General features: G+C 40.6%; 1 protein-coding gene across 6 annotated transcripts in view; it reads right to left on the bottom strand.

Moving 5' to 3' along the window:
- per2 (period circadian clock 2) overlaps positions 1 to 16747 on the bottom strand; it is a 31129-nt gene extending 14382 nt beyond the window's left edge. For 5 of the 6 annotated variants that reach the window (XR_003982183.1, XM_030403372.1, XM_030403374.1 and 2 more), the window contains exons 1-4: positions 13755 to 13927; positions 6883 to 7430; positions 359 to 451; positions 78 to 232 (exon numbers count right to left, since the gene is read on the bottom strand). Coding sequence is in view for 5 of the 6 variants with exons in the window: in XM_030403372.1 (XP_030259232.1) it covers positions 78 to 232; positions 359 to 451; positions 6883 to 7313 (679 nt within the window). In the remaining variant the exon portion in view is untranslated. Of the gene's footprint in view, positions 1 to 77; positions 233 to 358; positions 452 to 6882; positions 7431 to 13754; positions 13928 to 16603 lie in introns of those variants that run through there. The other variant, XM_030403371.1, reaches the window with a different exon arrangement.
- Positions 16748 to 20698: the final 3951 nt, after the last annotated feature.

Consider the following 20698-nt stretch of genomic DNA (forward strand, 5'->3'; position numbering starts at 1 on the left):
ATGATCTCGCAGAGAGCTTAACCAAAAATCAACTTCTAAACATAGCTAGAGAAAAGTGTGAAGTAGAAGCACTTTACCTTCCACCTGCTTGACACAGCGCAGCGCATACTTGAGGGTGTTCAATGTGGTCGACTTGTTATTGTGTCTCTTCTCAGCGGGCAGGTGAAGCTTCAGCTCCTTCAGAGTTTTAATCATCTCCTTCTGAGTCTTGGCTTTGGCGGACTCTTGACTACTGCAAGTGGCACAGTCACAAACACGTGCACGGTGGCGGGTCAGATAAGAATAGACAACTTCTAGCATAAACCGTACATGTCGTAAATGGTACTGTTGCTAAATGCAGAGTGTTTGGTCAACTAACCTGCAGCCGCTGGTTGATGGGTTGTCCTGCTCTGAGCTCAGCAGACTGAAGGCATTTGAGCTGCTGGGAGGAGATGGACTGTGGGAGTTGGAGCTGTGGGGAAGAGAAAGATAATTAAAGATTTTTGCAACGAAACAAATGACTTTAATTACCTCAAAAAAGAGAAAAAAGGAGAGAGGGTGGGACATATTCTTTCAGACTGATTTTAACTCCTCCATCGCTAAAATAAAGTTAGATAATAACACATGAACAATAAACAAAACAGCAGTGTGATTGGGTGCAAAATGTCCTTTTGCCTCTGCCTTTGTGGAAGGTGTAGTAGCATAATGTGTAATTTGCATTGAACCACACATATTGTTACCTTGCACTGTCTTACTTAACGTACTGACCTATAACTTTATGATTTATCACACCTTTTTAGCACCTGGTTTGATTCACTTGTATAAACTGACCTTGCTGATTTATGTGAAATTGTTTGTGCTTCCCGAACGGAGGTCGGGTGTTGTGAGTACGTCCAAGGCTTTCTGTCCAGCTGGACATTGTTTTGGGAACATTTCTGAGTGTGCTATAAACTGTAAATTTGTCTGTGACGGTTTGCTCGGTGGATGAGGCTGGCCTTTCAGCTAAAATTCTGCTTTGCTCTTTGCTTTTACCACTTTAATTAAGTTACATGAAGAAAACCTCCTGTGGATCATCCATTATTGTTTCACTTCTTAAAATAAGAATTTCCACTTTAGAAGGGAATTGGGAACAGTGCGCATGCAGCTCCAGGTCTCATTACAAGGTGACTATCACAGGACCTGTGTCAAAAGCTCAAAGGTGCACAGCAGGAAAGCCTTAATGTAGCAGGAGTTAAGGGGGCTAAATTCAGCTAAGAGCAGGGGCACAGCTTGACACTGATGGCAAATGGTAGTGAACAGACAGTTACATAATTGGATAAAGCTCAAAATTTGGGCTGTTTATTTTGAAGAAAACTACACTAGGCTACATAAAATAGTCGGACAGTCTGAATTTCAGCAGCTAATATGCAAAACTACAAAATAAATTAGAAACAGTATATTCTAATAAATATTTCATCCATAGTGTGAAGTTCATACTAGACTTTGGAGTCAGTAGCGTTCAATACTTATAATGGGCCTCTGCTGTGGATGCAGCTGAAGAATGTGTGTGACCCACTGCATTAACCTACAAGCTTAACAGCGCATAAATACATTAAAATGACTCATCACAACTCAGGATGCTAATTATAACCTGCTTACCTGGCTAAGAATAGAAGCACCTTTACAAATAGCCCGTCCAAGCAGAAGAAAGAGCTTTATTCTATCTAATACGGGTGCTCAGTGCTCAATAATGCAACAGCTGGTTTTAGACTGGGCAGCCTGAATTACTTACTTAGAAAACAGTTTATCACAGTAAGCTACTTAACTGTGTGGTAGTAAGTTTGTGTGCCACCTTTCTGTGGACACATGTTACTAAAACAGAACTCTTGCATGGCCAGATATATCTCCACAGCGCTGTGTCAGCAGTAGAGGAAGGCCATTATCATTCTGCTACAGGGGAAACTCACTTCTTATACTTGATGTGGTGGAACATTTGCATGTAGCAAATGGCATTAAAATAGCCGAAACATTTTAGGCCATTAAGCAGCCTCAGTATGGGTTGGATTTCGTTGGGCCAGTTGTTACTTTATCATAATTTTCTGCTAAATTGTTTATAATTCAAGTAACTTAATGTTTCCTTTACCGTTCTTTTAACTCCTTATGTAGCCTACTCTGATTTTACATCTGATTTAACCGATGATGAATCGTTAAGGCAGCCAACTAAAAATTTAAGGATTTGCTCAAAATGTGGTGACAGGGGGCTGTGAACGCCACATCCACCTTTGAAATGATGTAGTACCAATTCCACACTTCACTCTGGAAAAGCGACGAATACGTACATAAAATAAAAGTCAGAAGCAGATGCATACTAAATCAGATCTTCGGAGTGATTTTGGAGTATGGTGTCGATATACACGCCACATCTGTTCCCAAAATGCAATGTGCACAAATTGAAATAAAGGAGGTACCTGTAGCTTGCTAAAAATTGACATAACTTGCAACATTGTGAAAAGTAATTGACTGAATAATTTCCTGCTTGTATATGAAATAGTGAAAGTACATTAACAGTCACATTGACTCTCTTCTATTGACTGTTCCGTTGTACTTCTCTGGTTTAGTGCATGCTGGATCAGAGCCACACCAAACAAAGCTATAATTTCTCTTCTTATCTGCACCTGTGCAAATAAGGGTTTGTCAGGCATGTCTCTCTGACTTTCTCTGTGAGCTACTGAGTGGATCTGCTCTTGACGAGGAGAAGGTGTCAATTCAGTTTTTTCTTTCATCATCTTTTCTGTATATAAATAATAGTTCTCTACAACAATTTTAACTTTCAAACAATCCCAACTACTGTGTAGCATAAGGGCAATACAAAGGCTCTAAAGAATCAGGAACTAAAATAGTAAAACGCACAGAGAGCCACCCGCAGTTTTAGCCAATTTAATTCAAGGACAGGGACTCTGCATCTGTGGCAGTAATACAACAAAGTCAGACTAAAACAGAAGTAAGACACTTATCTCTGTGGGTATGTTGTCTACTGTATTAGCTCACAAGCTTACCCTAATACTATTAACAGCCGTGAGATACTGACTCACCTGTGCTACATCTCATGTTACTATATATAACATGCTTACCTGGCTTGGAATAGAAAACACCTTCACAAATAGCCTCACCGAGCACAAGCAGGTATCTAATATAGCCTTCAGCACTCAGGAGTGCAACAGCTGGTTTTAGACCAGGCGGTCTGAGCATGTATGAGGGTTTTCAGTTGGCTAATTCGTCTATAATCGTGGAAACAGGTTGCAAATAGAGAGTTCCCAAAGAGGCAAGAGTTTCTGCTTTGGTCTCTGCTCCGTGCAGGATAGTAGTCTGCTCAAGGTAAAGATCAGGGTGAGGTGGCCTTGTTTAGAAACCTTCAACTGAAAGGCTTTGCAAAAATTTGACCTCTTATCTCATCAGTGGGTGTACATGGGGATATCTCATTACACTGAAAAGATATGAGATATATAAGATATTTAACACATAGAAATGTGGCGAAGAGGAGCTGCAGAGGTGTCTTTTTCAATTCCGTCTGCTCATTGTAAATTAAATATAGGACTATAAATGACGGCTAAACTGTTTCTTCTGGATGAGACTGTTTAAGTTTTAACAACATTCACTGGTTGAGCCTATGAAATAAGTTGTAGTCTGGCAAGCAGGTGTCAGTAATGGTAGAGACATGAGCACTGTTAATTTCTATCAATTCCTAATATTGGCTGCAACGTCTGACCCAAAAATAGATTTCAGTCGGGCTGGGTTCAAAACTGAGGCCCTGACGACCACGCAGACTCACTTGTGTGGTTATGTGTGTGTGTCCCACTTTATTAGCCTATAAGCTTATCAGTGCACCAATACACTTTGATCAGTAGCTTTCAAGAGATACTGACTCATCTTTCAGATACAACATGTTGCCATAAATAACAGGCTTAAATGACTTAGTATAGACCGAACATCCACAAATATATTCTCCCAGTACAACCAGAGACGTAATTCTACCGAATACAGACCGGTTCCCCTAGAGTGTAATGGTCAAATACAGAGTATAAAGACAGATAAAGTTCTGTCAAGCTGTATGGGGACTGTGATCAAACAGCAAGTTGGGACTAGATTGAGGTCTGTGGGTCAACTTTTTGTGTGGGATAGTTGTCTAGTTAGAAAATAAAATATCCCCTGCAAAAGCATCTCCTCAGCATGATTCTTCAAGCACCATGCTTCATGGTGGGGAGGATGTTTGTTCTGGCATCATGCAGAGTTTGGCTGACAGCAAATATAGCATGTTGTGTGACAGAACCTTCCTCTCTCCCATATGCCTCGTAGAAAGCGCTAGCACAGATGTCAGGTGGACATGTTTTTTTATCTCCTTGGCACTTGCAATAGAGTATTCAACATATAATGTTCCCAAAATTTGGATCTATTTTCACCATCACTGAAACACTGTTTCTCTTGATCCGTGTCACAAAAGCGTTGTCACGTCCAATGTGATTCAATGTTGTAAAATAATGAGCCATGAAACATTTTCAAGTTTCTTACAGAAGCATTTCCTGCTCCTTGCCGTCTTTCTGTTGAACATGTCACAAGTATTCCTTCTGTACAGAAAGCACGGAGATAAAAAAAAGGTGGATAGGAATCTTCACATGTGACTACAGATGAGATAGTAATCAAACACGCTGCTCAAAATGTGGGACTGTTCCTTTAACAGGCATATTAGGCCACATTGTTGAAACACTAAGAGAACAACCCCTTTTCCCCCTCTCTTTTATACATGATGCAGAGCTCAGGGCCACAGATGGGTGAAGGCTGGCTTTAGTCAACAAAAATCCCCAACTCTGCTTGGTGGCTAATAAACATAAATGTGCTAATCTCTTCTCATTATTTCAGCATATATTTGGAAACAGAGTATCAACTAAGTAGTAAGCTTTTCATTGAACAACATGCTCAATTTGCCCTCTATACATGCCGATTTGGGTGAATGAGATCCAGAAAGTGAGAGAAAAAAACAGAGTAAGAGAAAAAGAAAAGGAGACAGGAGGAGGAGGAGTTGAAAAAAAACATGGGTACAAAAGGTTAGAAGTTCAATGAAAGAGAGGGAGTGCTAAGAGAGACAAAGAAGGAAAAGAAAGCTGGTCATAGGAGAAATAGTTCGTTTTTCCCGTGAGCAGGCGCAGAAGGGAGCCCGTGTGTGCGTGAGAACACTGTATGCTCTGGGCAGGAAGAGGGCGTGGTTTGAAAAAGCAAAAAGATCTTTAACGAAGCATGACTGAAGTGTGAGAGGCAGGGCCGAAAGTGAGAGAGCAAGCTTGAGAAATGACGCAAATCTGCTAGTTCCGCCCACTGATAAACAGCCACAAACACTGCGTTGCTATGGATATAACAAAGAGTTGGAGAGCATGACACATCCCATCTGGCTTTAAGAGAGCGCGAGCCTCCTGAATTACATCAATACCCTCTTCCCACTGGGAGCGACAGCAATTATATTATTTCCTACCCACTTGGCTCGTGTCCTGGCCAGACTACGTTTTGTCTCAACTTATTTTGGACACACTATGGTCTCGTCTAGGCAGCTAGAGAAATTTGGAAATTTCCTTCAGAAGGCGTGTCTCTTATGCCACAGAAGGCCTGAACAAATTGCCTCACTGACACTGTCTTGAGCTGGGATGTATGACCGTAGACATGAGGCCATTATTCACCGTCTTTATCTGTGTGTTTCTGTGTTGTACTGGCCAAAGTTGACTGCAGAATGACCCTATCACTAACAAGGCTTCCAACAATTAGGCAAGACGAGGTTTATTCCAAGCTCAGTGAAGTAAAATATGTGTGTTAGAGCCGGGTTATAAGTCTAAAATGACATCTTAGTTAGGTATTGCAAGATTTTTCTCCTCCCTGCTCTTTTGTGATCATGGGATTTTGCATCCATGGAGCTCTGGTTCAGGGAGTCATAACATGGTTGTGGTAAAGCAGAATGACTTCAGTGTATTAGAATGTGGCCTGAGTCAAAAGGCAATGTTTTGAGGAACAACTTGTCTGTCTGGCACCAGTCTGAAGTGCTCAGCTGGCAGGAAGAATGTCATCCAAAGTATTAAACTATTATTTAAATCAATGTCCATCCATATTTTTCTCATGGTCAGAGAAAAGTGATTGAGCGGGTTCACTGTGATTCAAACCGTATGGCCATCACAGCAGCCTTGGCTCACTCATCTACAGACAAACACATTAGACGCTGATGGCTTCAGTCATTATGAACAGACTCAGTCTATGTAAATATGTCGTGGTTCACTATGAGGGCAAAAGGAAGAGAAGTGATATACAGCATGAATCTTTCAGAATTGGCATTTAAGTTCCTCAATACTTTGGTAATTTTTACCTAATTTGGTTTGTTTTCTGAGACAGGACAGAAATGTATCAGTTATGACCCATTTTTTGGGCTCACTCTGATTTGAATTCATTATTTGATTCGAACATTTCTGCTGACCTACATGTGGATGCCTTCAAAAATTTATTGGTGCTGGCACTGCATTGCTTTCAAAGCAAATACGCCTGCATATTAAATGTTTTACACGCCTTGTGTAATTAAGGGCACTTTATAACTGTGTGGCTGAATCAGCAAATGTCATTTCTATTGTCGTGACAATGAATTCAACAAGGTGAGCAGATCAGGAGAATTATATCTTGAAAAAAGGAATCGACAGTGTGATTTATCGTCACCAAAGAGAGTGTGATGACCAGACTGAACATCACTGGATACAGAGGGAGGATTCCTGCACAGTGTGCTGATAAGAACAGTAGCTCCCCACTCTCCTCCTGCTCTGTTACACTGATAATCACAGTAAACATGCCAGAAAACAAGACAGGATTAGTAATAACTTCATCATTCCTGGAGCCACCACTGACCTCTTGTTGCTTTCAGAGGACTCAAGAAGTGCTGAGTCTTTACTGTTGCCATTGGAGCTCCCTGATGACTCATGCCCGTGGCTCTCGTTGCCATGACTCTCGTTGCCGTGGCTTTCATTGCCGTGTGATTCAGTTCCACTCCCACTGGACCCACTGCTCTTCATCTCCACGTCCTCCTCGCGGAGCGATCGGGAGCGTGCGTTCTTGCGATGGTTGTGTGGTGAGGCAGAAGTGTCGTGCCCGCTGCTGTCGCTGCCCTCCGATGGGAGGCCGAGGTCAGGCCCGCCTTGGCTGTAGCCACCCATCCGGTGCAGCTGTGCCATGGAGCTGCACCCTGAGGACCCCCTTGCCATGGAGCTGCACCCTGAGGCTCCGGCCTTATCCTCCAGCACCGGGAAGCGAAAGGGCTTGAGGTCTGAATCTTCTGACATCAGGAGAAGTGCTGCCCTGGGCTTGATCCAGGTTATTTCAATAGATAATGAAAGAACACCGCTATCCCATTTTCACAACGGTGTTGCCTGAGAGAATTAATGGGGAAGCTGATCGATCTGTGGACAGAAGGAGATTATACATGTTAGTAATGCAAGTTATGTACATTTTTTAACTATTTTATTCTGTTTTGCAGAAGATGATCCTTTTAATGTCAAAGTTATTCTTAGAAACAATTTCATTATCAGGCAACCATTTTATTCTTCAGTGACTTTTATTTCATTCTATTCTATCTTATTACAACATCTATCTTGTGTTCTGTGCGGCTCAGGGGGAGACTTTGCTGCAACTTGCTTTACACAATGACAGTAAAGACCTTAATCTTGATATGACTCAGTGGACATACTGCAGCAGATAATTACCATAGTTCAGAAATAAGAAATGAAAAATTCATTGTTGGGAGTGCTTCCTGGACTCAAATTGAGCTTGTTAAAAGGTGCTCTTTAGATAGGGAAGCATGAAGATACAGAAATCACAAGAAAACAGCAAGGCACTCTATTTAAATCTATTCAATTCCTTTTAATTTGACTCCCTTTTAAGAATGTAAAATGAACATGCTGTGACAATTAAAGTGTTTTAGTAGTTCAAAAGAGAGTGGTTTGGAATTTTCTTTTGATTTTTGTAATTGCCTCGCTTAGTGTTGCACTTCAGTGGAAAAAAAGGTTCTTCTTACTGCAGAACTGCTACAATTGCAGGCCTGCAAACACACACACACACACACACACACACACACACACACACACACACACACACACACACACACACACACACACACACACACACACACACACACCTCAAATCTCTTTGAGAAGCATAAATCAATCCTTCAAAAAGGTGAATTTTGTCTTTTGTCTGATGTAATATCAAAGCACATAGCAAATTTGACCCCTGACCTCTGAGGAGCCCTGCAGGTGCTTCTCTGAAGTGCATTGAAAGCCCCGTGGTTCAGACAGTATGGCCTTTAAGAACAGTGGCTCTGGCCCATCTGAGCCCTCCGACCTTTCAAAGGATCATTCACTGCGGGACACAAAACCCTAGACAGCGTTCTTCTGAATGCCACCATAGGCGAAAAGCAACCAGTGTGGAACTTTAGCCGTATTTTGTGTTGCAATACAAATCACCCATCAGCAGCAGTGTTTATGGGTGCATTCTAATTGCAGTTCAGTTCCATTTAAGGAATTTCTCTGGTCATGTAGCACCAATTTAAAAAATACTGGCCTTTCTACTACATAGGGCCATCTTTCCAGGGGTAATACTTCTTTAATCAGAATAAGAAAGAGCCATTAGTAACTGTCTGTTAGTCACCCAGTGTTGGGTAGAAATTTCCCCTGGTTAGTGGATGAGATGTGTGTTTGGAATACAAACAAAGATAACTTGACCATGACCAGTGGAAGAAACTATATGTCCAGTGACAACAGGGAAATTAAGTTAATGAGAGAAAAAATACACAATGACCAGCGAATAATGGCTAAACCAAAACTTAGGAACAATGTAAGCAATTGAAAAGACAAAGAGCGATTGTTAAAGAAGATCTGTCTGGCATGAACCATCTTGAGTGTTAGATGGATATAAGTGTCAGACCATATCATTTAGATGAAAAGGTAATCACCGCTGCTTCAGCACGTAATGATATAGAATTATGCTAATTACACAACAGTGATGTTATCTAACTCTCGGTACCTATCATCATCTCTGTGTGAAGTACTTCTGTACTGCAGCCTCGACAATGTCACAGTGAAGTAACCAAACTGAAGTTAACATTTACATTTAATGAAACTTTTATATGTCTGACCTGTAAATTGAGGTCAAACTTGAGATTTAGAGCACAAGAAAATAAAAACTGTTGTCTCTTACATAATCCTGTTTCTGGGCAACATGCTACGGTCACATGTAAGCCACAAGCCCAAGTCTCCGTGTATAACCTCCAGCCTGGCTGTTTTCCAGGGATAGCCCAACTAAGCGGTAGCATGCCTCCCTCTCTGACCTGCAATGGAAAAGTTTCTATTTTCTACTCTGAGTGACGACAGAGAGCTACAGAGCTGCCCTACCCATAGTTCACCTGACATCTATGGTCTTTTGTTTTAAGGATCAAGGCAGTTCAAACACAAGCCTTTTCATGCTGGTTTTTCTGCGTGTGGCACCCACATTGTGCTGAGAGTTTGAGTTTGTGTGTAGTGTTAGAAAAGGCGGCTTCAAGACACAAATGTGGCTGACTGAAGGGGAAAAGTTTAAAGCTTCATGAGCCGAATGATGTTTAATGTTGCCTGTAACAAACTTACTGAGGACCAATTAAAAATTACTTTAAATGGCAATTCCAGAAAGAATAGGTAAGGTAAAGTAAGGGACATAAGAAGACTTAAGTCTCATCTCTTAATTCCTTTTGCAGAGAGGAAGCTGAGGAGACAGCTGCAAGAACTTCCTGACTCTGTATCAAGGACTTTATTAGAGAGTTTCTTTAGTTGTGGCTGACCACAAAAATTACTGTAGTTAAACATTTCCATTAATAATCAATCAATCTGTTGGCCTTTTCAGAGACCAGCAAGTTCACAGTCACCAGTCAGCTTATCACTGACCTGCTACAAAGTAAGCATTTTCCCCCAACAGTCGATGCTACTGTGTGAACTGGGTCAAAACAATCAAAAAGAAACCAGAGTTCTATAGTTTGGAGGCCGCAAGATGAACTCGAGTGATAGTTAGTTGATGATTTGTGCGGCACTTGAGCTCGGCACTATGATCTAGCAGTTTTCTGAAGAATTAGATAAAGAGCCTCAATAGAAAACTGCTTATCACATACTGGACCATCTGAGATATTACTCAGCCAACAGTTTATACATACTGAAGTGAACTTTGTGCACAAACTGCTGACCAAGGATTTCAGTGCACAAAGAAGTCCGCTACTCTGACAGCTACTTAAAGTCTAGTCCGAAGTTACAGAGCTGGCTTCCAATGTGGCCAGTATTCATAAAGTTCACGAGTAACTTGGCACAGCAACTGCTAGACATTGACCTCATTAGCTTGTTACCTGTTGGCTCAACACCAGCAGACAGGTCAGAGAGAGAGATAAAGAGAGACTATTTGAACATTGGTCTGACAGTGATGCTATAGTTCCACCCACTCTCCCTAATCCTCAAGGGAAAGCATCAGGTAAAAGGTATCCACTCCTAATCTAAGGTTTCCTGTGTTCCCACTTCCTGTAAAGATGTCGTAGTGTCACCTTTCCATAATCAACTTCCACTGGTTTGTCATGATCTATAAATACGAGCAGTGACATATCTAAATGTCTGTTACGATGCTTTTCCTGACTGGTGGCGGGTCTAGGAAGCAGTCACATTGGATATTAAGATAGGCACAACGAGGAACAGGTGGCTAACGAGGCAAGATGAGCAACATAACACAATTACAGGATATATTTTACTCCTCTTGGAGCCCTTCAGTCATTTTAATGCAATCAAAGAATCGTCCTGGGCTATCAAGAAACAGAATCGTTCCCTGTGAACATGTTGTTCACTTGGCCTTTCTGAATCTTACGGGACTTCAAGAGATAATTAAGAAGAAATCACTCTTGTATCGTAAAAAAGGTTGGAACACTCTATTCAGACGTGGCTTAAAATCATTACAGCTAAGATTGTAAACAGGGTGGGTTATTAAAATTTTAAATTACTTTTGCTCAGTTTGTTATGCTCATTATGTTCCTCTTTTTGACTGTTGTGTCTGTTGTGTGATGTTTTCCACAGGAATTATTCAGACGCAATTGTACGAAACACATCAAATTTGTATTAAAAGTTCCAAATCATAAAATGTTCCCTATCTCACATTTACGTGACAGTGTTCTGGTCATATTATCTAATGTGTCAGTATAGCTGTATTAGAGACCGAGGCAATAATTCTTGTAACTACAGTGTCCAGTCACCGTCTCGCACAAGTGACTCAATCTGCATGAGGACTTACATAAGTTTACAATGAGTGTGTTCAGACAGAGTACTACACTGCATATGTACAGCTATCATAACAGTCTGAAGAGTCACTTTGATTCGATTGAAAGCAAAGCAAACCTTATAACTTAAATATGACAAATAACAAAATCCTTTAAGTCTGTGACAGGACTTTTTTAGTGTGCGTATTTGCAAATCTGTTAACTGGCCATCAACATGTAACCTGGTGTTTCATCAGCCTCTTGAAGCATTCTTTGATATGTTATTTTACCAACTTTCATGTGATTTCTCACTGTTATTTGGATTCTTCTGTGTATTGTTAATATAGTCGTAAATGTCAGCTCTTTCGGCAACTGAGGTTGTTTCCTCATTGCCTGACCTACATCTATCTTCAACTATCTCACATATTCCTCATGGATCAGATGCACAGTAGACACTACACTGCACATTCCACGACCACCCAAAGAATTATCCATTTTCCACGGGGCTAAAAAGAGGCGCCTCAATGTTCAGACTGAGAAGGAACGGTTCTATTACAGAGGGAAGATTAAATGTGCTATTTTTGGAGTCCATTCCCAGACCACCAAAGTTTGGATAGTGAACTTCACATTGAGCCACTAACAGACAGTTAAGAGATAAAAGCTGGTAAACTGCTGCACAGATGTTGTGGCACATTCTCAATCTGAGATACTGCGTTTAAAAATACATATTTTAGAGGAACCACAGACGGAAAACATAACTAAGTATTATCCGCTTTGAAATCATTTGTCCCATCCCTGCATAAAGTTTTGGGGAAAAAAAGTAAGGGCATGCCCTTGATCTCGTGCTGAAATTGTAGGCAGGGAAGTTTGTACCCGGCGCGATGCCAAACTTCCACTGACTGTAAGATAAACTGGCCTTTATGACTGCACCCTTGCCAGACTTACGTGCGTCAGACATGCTTTCTCCTTCCACTACAGCCACTGGACCTGTTGCTGATTAATACTGAATACTTTAAAGATTAAGGACAAAAAGCCATTTTATTCTGTCAGCTTGAAGACATACTAACAACATTTGCATTACCAATTCCTGAAGTTTGGATTGCTTTTTTTCTTTGAATTGGTTTTATGTTCATTTAAAAATAACTGATTAACACTAAAAAAAAAAGCTTTGTGTTATGCATATGCATCACAACATCTATTATACATTGTCATAGCCAGTGGCCTTGAACCCTGGACAAACATGACATGGTTACAGTCTGGTCCCCTCAGACTGCTAACAGCTCCATTTATAAATAACCAGAAATAAACTGACCATTCACCTTAGTAAAATGTACAGTAGAAACATACTCCATTACAACTCCTTCAAACTTATATGAGATCAAATGCAATCAGGAGTCTGAAGTAAAAGTACTCCATGAGTGAGTATTTCTATGTGCATCGATGCTGATACTGTCTCTGCTCTGTAAAGGAAAAAAAACGTTTTTTTCACTCCAGCTTTGAGTGAATTTCCATGTTGTCACATCATGACCAGCTGCACAAAAATCTACTAACCACAGACAGACAAAAATGCTTCATGTCACCAGACTAAACATGGGCACCTTTTTCCTGAGCAGTTGACATTTTTTTAGAGACATCACGAGGGATGTAATCTGTTACTTGCTTCTTGTAATCCGTTACAGCTACAACTGAATACACATCACACAAATACTACGTATCAAAAAGTAAACTTTTTCACAAAATGTCTTTTGCTTAAACTCCGATATCACAAAAATGGTGTGCACCTGACTATAAGTACTCTCCTCTAATACAGCTTAAACATCATCGTCCAAACGAGCTGGAATGAAAAATGCTTGCAGGAGGCAGTGGACCCTTTACGTAAGGATTTTCCCTTTATGGCCAACTATGAAAACCGGCTGACTCGAGCGTCACAGCACGCTGACGATCTCTTCATGGGGAAAACCTGAACTCATTTTCTCTAATCGGCGCTTCTGCCATGTGCTGCTGCAGTGGACTTTATGTAAGGCGTTACGCTACGAGTTTTCTCATGTGACAGGGACACAACGCAGAAAGCGCGTCTACAATGCACCACATGCGATCCAAAACGGATCTATGTGAGCTTCACATATACGGCTTTAATTCCACTGAAAACATGCATCCTTACGTTGACATAAGTCGCTGTGAGTGCAGGTCAGCTGCGTGGTATTTCCTCACCTGCCTCTGTCACGTCGCTGTCATGTGGGCAGGGCTGTAGTCTACTGACCAGGATTGACCCTCACACTGACACAGTTATGCAACTTTGACGCTTGGCGCTCTCGCCGCATCTTTAACATTAACACGCCACAGAGGACAGCAACGTTAAAATTTACATCTTCATCTGTCACATTTAAAGAGCGTTTAATCGCAAAGCAGCAAGAAAAAAAATGCATGTTAACAGCTCGCGTAACGTACTGAAAGTAAAAGTCGCACCAACCTCACAAAACGCAGATCTTGATCCTGCTCCTGGTCCCAGAGTGAATAAAGCCTTGAGTTTTAAAGCTCGAGACTCAAGCAGAGATATCGGGCGGGTTTGACGGTCCCAGCCTGGTCTGACACACTGCTCTTCCCCAGTTCGGGTTTCCAGACACACCGGCTTTCTGCCCTGCATCTCCAGTAAGGCAGTGACCTCATTTCGAGCTCCTCCCTAAGCTCCTCCCCCAGCTCTTCGCTTATTGGCCCGGAGAGCCGTCGGTCTTAACTCACAGCGCTCCCTTCCAATAGGCGCTATCCGCCCCCGTGTTGGGCGGTAACGGCGGCCGCCGCTCTCCGCCGCGATTGGTCAGTGGTGCTGCCACTCCTTTTACATAAGGGTGTCATCGCTTCACGTGGAAACCCACGGCTACCAACGGCGTGAGAGAAGCGAGAGCAAATCACTACGACGGAGCTGCCGGTGAATGAAGCGGTGCCGATGGTTGGCTCACAGCGGCTCAGTCCGGCCGACTGTTATCTAAACGGTTATACAAGTGTGTGTGTAGCCAATGTGGGTGAACCGCTCGATGCGCAGTCATACGAGTACGCATAAAAGTTACTGGAGTCGCATACGAATGTGATATAACACAATATGTCTCTGATGGAGGCTGTTATCGCATCCATTGTGATCCTTATGTAAATGAAAAATACGTGCAACGTTGCAGTGAGGTTGCAGCCATGTTTTTGCGTTTAATAGATGATACATAACAAAGACACTTTTTACTGTTAGTCATCTATTATTTGGTTTAAAATCCCAGAGAATTAAGATTTGTTGCAGAGTATATTGTGTCCCATATCAGAGCTACTGCATGTTCCAAATTCCAATAGACTGATAGAAAAGACCAGTTATTTAGAAAAATGCACTTATGGGGGCACTGTGTGGTTTTGGAGAGGAAATTCAAACAGAATTATAATATTTACCCTATTAATCACTCAACAATACAAACTAAGATATATTTATCTTTTCCATGACTGAATAAACATGCTGTTCTCAGAGGAAATGAGGTTCCCACAACCCTGTTTGAAGCTAGAAAAGGTGGCAGGGTCCGCCACACATAAACAACGTACAACAGGATAAATTTGTGTTGTCCTTTAAGGTCAGTTAAGTTATTCAGTCATGAAAACAGAGATAGTTTCTTTATTTGGTTGTTTAGGCATAAAACGAATCAGTGAGTGAAGATCTTTTTCTACTGATCAACATTTCTTCCCAAAAACTACATACTGCACCTTTAAAATGTGTTTTTTCCATCTATATTTGTCTTTGAGTTTCTGTTAATGTCAAAAAGCTTGTATTACATAAAGTACATTTAAACATCGGTTCTTAGTTCTTGCACATTAATTGGTAAATAAATACCGTGCATAAAATGTTAATATTGTCCATTAACAACAATTTCATTACAACAACTGAATGTCTGGGTTGTTCTGAATTCTGTTCTGCTTAGAAGTCAGGCAAAGTCAAATTGTCCCCCTAGTGGCTGTGTTTTGACTCACGTTAGCTGCTGCTGTAACCAGAAGACACTGGCTCCAGCACCGTGGGTTGAGTGACAACTGCCATCACTGCTTACTCCAATGGCACAGTTTGATCATGCACGTGTGTGGTTCTATGAGTGTGGCTTCACTCAGTTTATCACAAAATGTGGTTGCGCTTATTCTTGTATTGTGGTGTTATTTTGTTTCAGTCCTTTATTTGGATCAACATGCAAACGCTGCCAGTGCCAAGCCTAAAAAGTGTTGCGAAGATGCTGCTGCTATGCCAAATCTATTTTTTGTTCTCATTGCTAATAAAGGCTTGTCTGTTCACTCAAGTGACGGAAGTGAAAAAAAATCTTTAGGGGCTTGTCATGTTCTTCTTTTAGGGGCTTGCTGACCTACTTGGATCCCTTTGAATTCATTAAATTTACAGGCAGATACCTAAAACAGAATGTACTTAAACAATGATCCCGTGGCCCATCATACAGCAGGTTATAGGTTTCTTTAGTTTATCAGTATTTATTTTTTTTTTTTTTTGTAACTTGGGATGATTTTACAGCATGTAGAAGCAACATTGGTCAAATTTTTGTGGCGAGTGATATAAGTCTAATTTTTTCAACACATTTTGTCCGCAAAAAAACAAAAACAAAAAGATGTCGCAATCTCCAATACAACGCAATGCCGTGTGCCCTTATTTTGCCAATCTCCTTCATCCACTGCCACCACAGCAAATTTAAAGTAAAAAAAATATAAAGTAAGTCAACACAGTTTGACACACAGCCACTAAGACTAAAAGGGAGTGTCTTTTTCTAAAATGTCAGGGGTTTGATGGAATGTAATTTAATTATGCACATCATGATAACTTCTGCATCTCTGCATTAATAACCAACAGCACGCCATTAAAGAGACTAGAGCCTGACTGATATATTGGTTGGCTGATATTGTCTTATCACAGATATTTTGGTATGGCGTATATGTTGTATTTGCTCAAATTCCCATTGAAGTTTACCGTTTCAGTGTACTGATGTCATTGTAGACAATACAGTTCATTGTGAAATGTCACATACCTTTTTTCACAAGTGTTTGATAACCACATTTGAGGGATCACTGTATCAGCTATCATCATTTTATATTCTGTAATAACGATATAGGCATCAGCCTCAAGTGTCAGTCAGGCACCAAAAGAGACTTAATGACTTAAAATGTAATTAGCAAACAACATTAATCATTTTCTTCACACCTCCTTGTATCCTTTTTTTTTTTTAAATCCACCGGGTAGGGGTTGGGAATAACTGGTTATAAGGGCTAATAACCAAACATGAAGATAACCAAATTCACACTCACATCTACAGGAAATTTGGAGTCTCCAATCATCATCCTTCATTTCCGGACTGTGTGAGGAAACAGAAGCACCAGAAAAAAACTCACAGAGACACACGCCGTCTTTCCCACACAGAAAGGCCGATCTCGGGCTGGCTGCATTCAAATCTAGGAGACAACAATAGGCACAACAACAAGCACTTCACTGTGTAAAAGATCTTTTTTTGTAACCAGCCACTCTCATACCCATTCTGACTAACTGGTATAAAATTAACACATCTCTCACACTATACTGACCTCTGTTCACACGTCTAGAGAGCTGCAGTGACACTGTCTTACCATCTGCTCAAGGCATAGACAGCTGACATCAACTGAATGTCAACCCAAGATGGTGATAAATGGAAAACAGTCAGTCACTTCACAATCTCCATAAGATGCTAATTTAGTTTCACTGGTAATAATTTGAAAATGTGACGCCTGTGCCGCGCTGTCATGAGTAGAAATACGCCACGGAGATAGTTCAGAAGATGTGTAAACAAATTCTAATTAAGCAATATACTTCATAAATACATAATAATAGCATGTAGCACTGGCAAGTTTTTGCCAAGTTTGAAAAAAATTTATGTGATCGTTAACCACCAAAACAAACCTGTATTCACACACACACACAAAAAAAGATAATAAAATGTAAAGACAATCAAGATGGTTGCGTTGATTCTTGCATCGTTAACTGGGCCCACAGATGGAACAGAGTCTGTACTGTGACCTATACTTGCACGGAAAAACAAGTCTACAGAGCACCAGATGGTAGAAAGAACCGAGCCAGTCTTGACTGGTGCTGGTTGCCTTGTGCTCTGCGTCAGGCTGAGCCAGTGCAAAGATAAACGGTGAGAAAAAATGGGTGAGCACACCAAGAACGTGAAGCCTCAAAAAATAAGTAGGACGCACACACAGTATTCATCACCGACCACAACCTCAGCATTTTAAAGCGATTGCTGTTAGACCGAGCTATGAATAGAAAGTGTTGCCCCCTAATACATAGTCTATAAACTGCTAATGATAAATTAAGGAATTATGTGCAATTCTTCTTTTAGATGCTTAATATTTCTTGACAAATTCAGCCAAATGAAAGGGGAGGGTGTGTGAGCCACACAGACAGAAAACTTGTGTAAGGACATTGTGTTTTCCCGATGCTTGGCTTGCTTTTGAGTTTAATTTATTTCATTCTTTAAAAGAGACCAAATGATGCTTCAGTTGTACAGGCAAAAATCTGTCTTCAGCAGATACAGAGTACAAAATAAAATGGAGTCACCAGTAGTTCAACTTTTTAAAGATGTTCACATTTTATGGGATGTCATAAAATGTTATAGAAATACAAATACTTCTGAAAAGGGCTCCCTTTGTTTAGTGCACCATTTAACACACCATCAGATTCAAGTGAACAATAAGATACAGTAAAAAACAGAACAAAATCAAAATGAATGGTCATGAACAGTATGAATACTCTGAAACATGACTTCTGAATGGAGTTAGTTCTATTCTTAACTACTGGCAAAGTCTTTAGCATTAAGAAAAAGAGAATCCCTCATCTTTACATGAATCAGTCAGAAAAAAAAAACAGTTTCCACTTTCGCTGGAAACAAACCCCAGATCCCTACAGCTAAATCCGCCCTTACGCACTCAGTGACGCAGATGTCCTAATATGTCACTGAGCGGGGATTAATAATATCCATGATATCCATTGATGGCTCAAAAAACACGATGAGACATGATGATGCCAACCAAGTGTTCCCCTTATGTGGCGCGCAAAAGTAAAAAGTGTGAGAGTGACGCAAATCAGCCCAGCAGTCCTCCAAAGCGTCTATGATAAGAGGGGCATCCCCGTTGTGAGGGGGCTGGAGTGAGATGGCTACCATATACGGTATAATCATCAGTTTCCCCATTAGTATCCCTCAAATTGGAGTAGGCTTCACTGTCTTTTGACATGATCATGTGATCAATTTTACATAAACAAAGTTGATTTAAAGGTGCAAAAGTCTGTAGAGCGTTACACAATGAGGATAGCGAGATTGGTGTGTTGCTTAGAAAGACTCGAGATCCAAAGTTAGCTGAGCCTGTGGATCGTACTGGTCCTGGGAATCATGTGTTAAACAAACATTTATGTTGCAAACAGATTTAAAAAATGTTATCTGGGAGACCATTGTCAATTTAAGGCACACGTTGCTAGACCAGTTTTTGAATTGGCCTACAAGGTGACAATATTGTCCCGAATAACCTTAATTATGAGTGCTTAATAAATGGCAATATGGCGTCACTATTGGCATCAAAAACAAATCAATTCTTCCTCAGTTGTGGTAACTTTCGCCGGATTTCATTGAAATCTGTTGTTTTGATGATGTCGTGATATCTAACTGAAGAAACATAACCTCCATGGAGGAAGTTCTATTGCTTTAGAGATATTTTTGACACATTAAAACTTTCTTTTTATCCTGAAGACAATAATACATGCGTTTTTTATGAAATCTGATACTACCAAGGTCATCCTACTTTAACACAGTAAGATGACGCAAGCAAAAGCAAGTGTTTTCTTCCAGGCACAATACTATAAAACTGGCATTGCATCCCAATCCACATCAATATAAATCATGCATTGGGCATTGACGAAATGGACATAAATTATATGGCTAGAAGTAAAATATGTATTTTACCATTGGAACAGAAATAACACAATACGCCAAGGTTGTGCTTGCAGTAGAAGAAGGATGCGTGGACTCCCACAGGATATTAAAGCCTCCAGTCTTCCTCCTACTCTTACATGAAGCGGAGCTATTTCCACAGTGACAGCAGTTTGAACTACGTCACTAATGGAGATCCAGACACTGCTGCCAGATGATGTGGGATACATTCACATCAGGCTACAGATAATAAGAAGCACTGTGGGATGGACACTGCCAGCTCCCACACTTTCTATTTTACATTCAGCGCATCTCAGACTTCAGGAAAAATGTACCTGATGGTTTATCAGAAGCAGAAATGTATTATACTATTCCCTTTCCTGCCAAGAAAGTTTCAGTGGTGTGACAGATGGCGCGTTTGACAAATTTTATTTCTCTGAAATTAACAAATTTAGTTTGAGCCACATAGTTCTATTCAGAGAAAGAAAAAAAAATGGCACACATGACTGTGTGACTCCCACACACACACCAAACAATGTTTCTCCACAAGCAGCCCCCAGCAAAAACAATATGATCATTATCACGAAGCTAGAATGGCGTTATCCAGCACTACTCACTTTGCTTTCATTCATCAGTTATGCACATACCATATATAACATGCCTATGGTACATCACTTTGGGCTGCAAAAGCACGACAGAAAGCTGCTGAATGTGGAATGTCTGAAAAACTAATTAAGCCAACAGGGAGATAAGGGGACTGTCTATCTCAAATCAAAGCCAACAGATTTTAAATGTCAAAAGATCTCATCACCCCAGCAGCTCAACACAAAAAGTTTTGATAATGTTTGACTCACACACAAATGTTTAGCTTTCAATGCAGTTTCCAAAAGGGTCCACTACTTTATGACAAGGCATCATACAGGTACTGATGTACATTGAAAAAAAAAAAAAAGACGCAGTTCATTAGCATTCTTACTTTATCTAAAGTATTACTGCGATTTATCTGTGTTTCTTTAATTTTTTAGAAGGGTGCAATAGCCAGATTCCCAAACTACTTGTGTCATTAGAATCATACATCTTAACACTGGATTTTCAAAAACATTTTCTCAAGTGATTTGATCATAAATTCTGAGGCTAAATTGAGAGAGATCATATCTGCCATGGTGTGCTGAAAAGACTGAATCATCCAACTCAGATGAGTAAATGTTTATTTTCCAGAAGAGGTCAGCAGATCATAGTGATGTTGCCGGGGATGAGGATGTTCTTCACAGTTCTTAATTCCTTTTTCTATACTGATGATCAGCACTTCTTTTTCATCGCAGTACTGTGTAGTAGTATTGGGATTCCACACTTAACTCACCCGGGTTTCCTGATCACCTTTCAAAAGGTTACATTTCCTGTATGACCCTAATTCACATATGGTTGTGTGATCTTGGGGGAAGAA

This window comes from Sparus aurata, chromosome 21 (assembly GCF_900880675.1).
Source record: "Sparus aurata chromosome 21, fSpaAur1.1, whole genome shotgun sequence".
Taxonomy (NCBI): domain Eukaryota; kingdom Metazoa; phylum Chordata; class Actinopteri; order Spariformes; family Sparidae; genus Sparus; species Sparus aurata.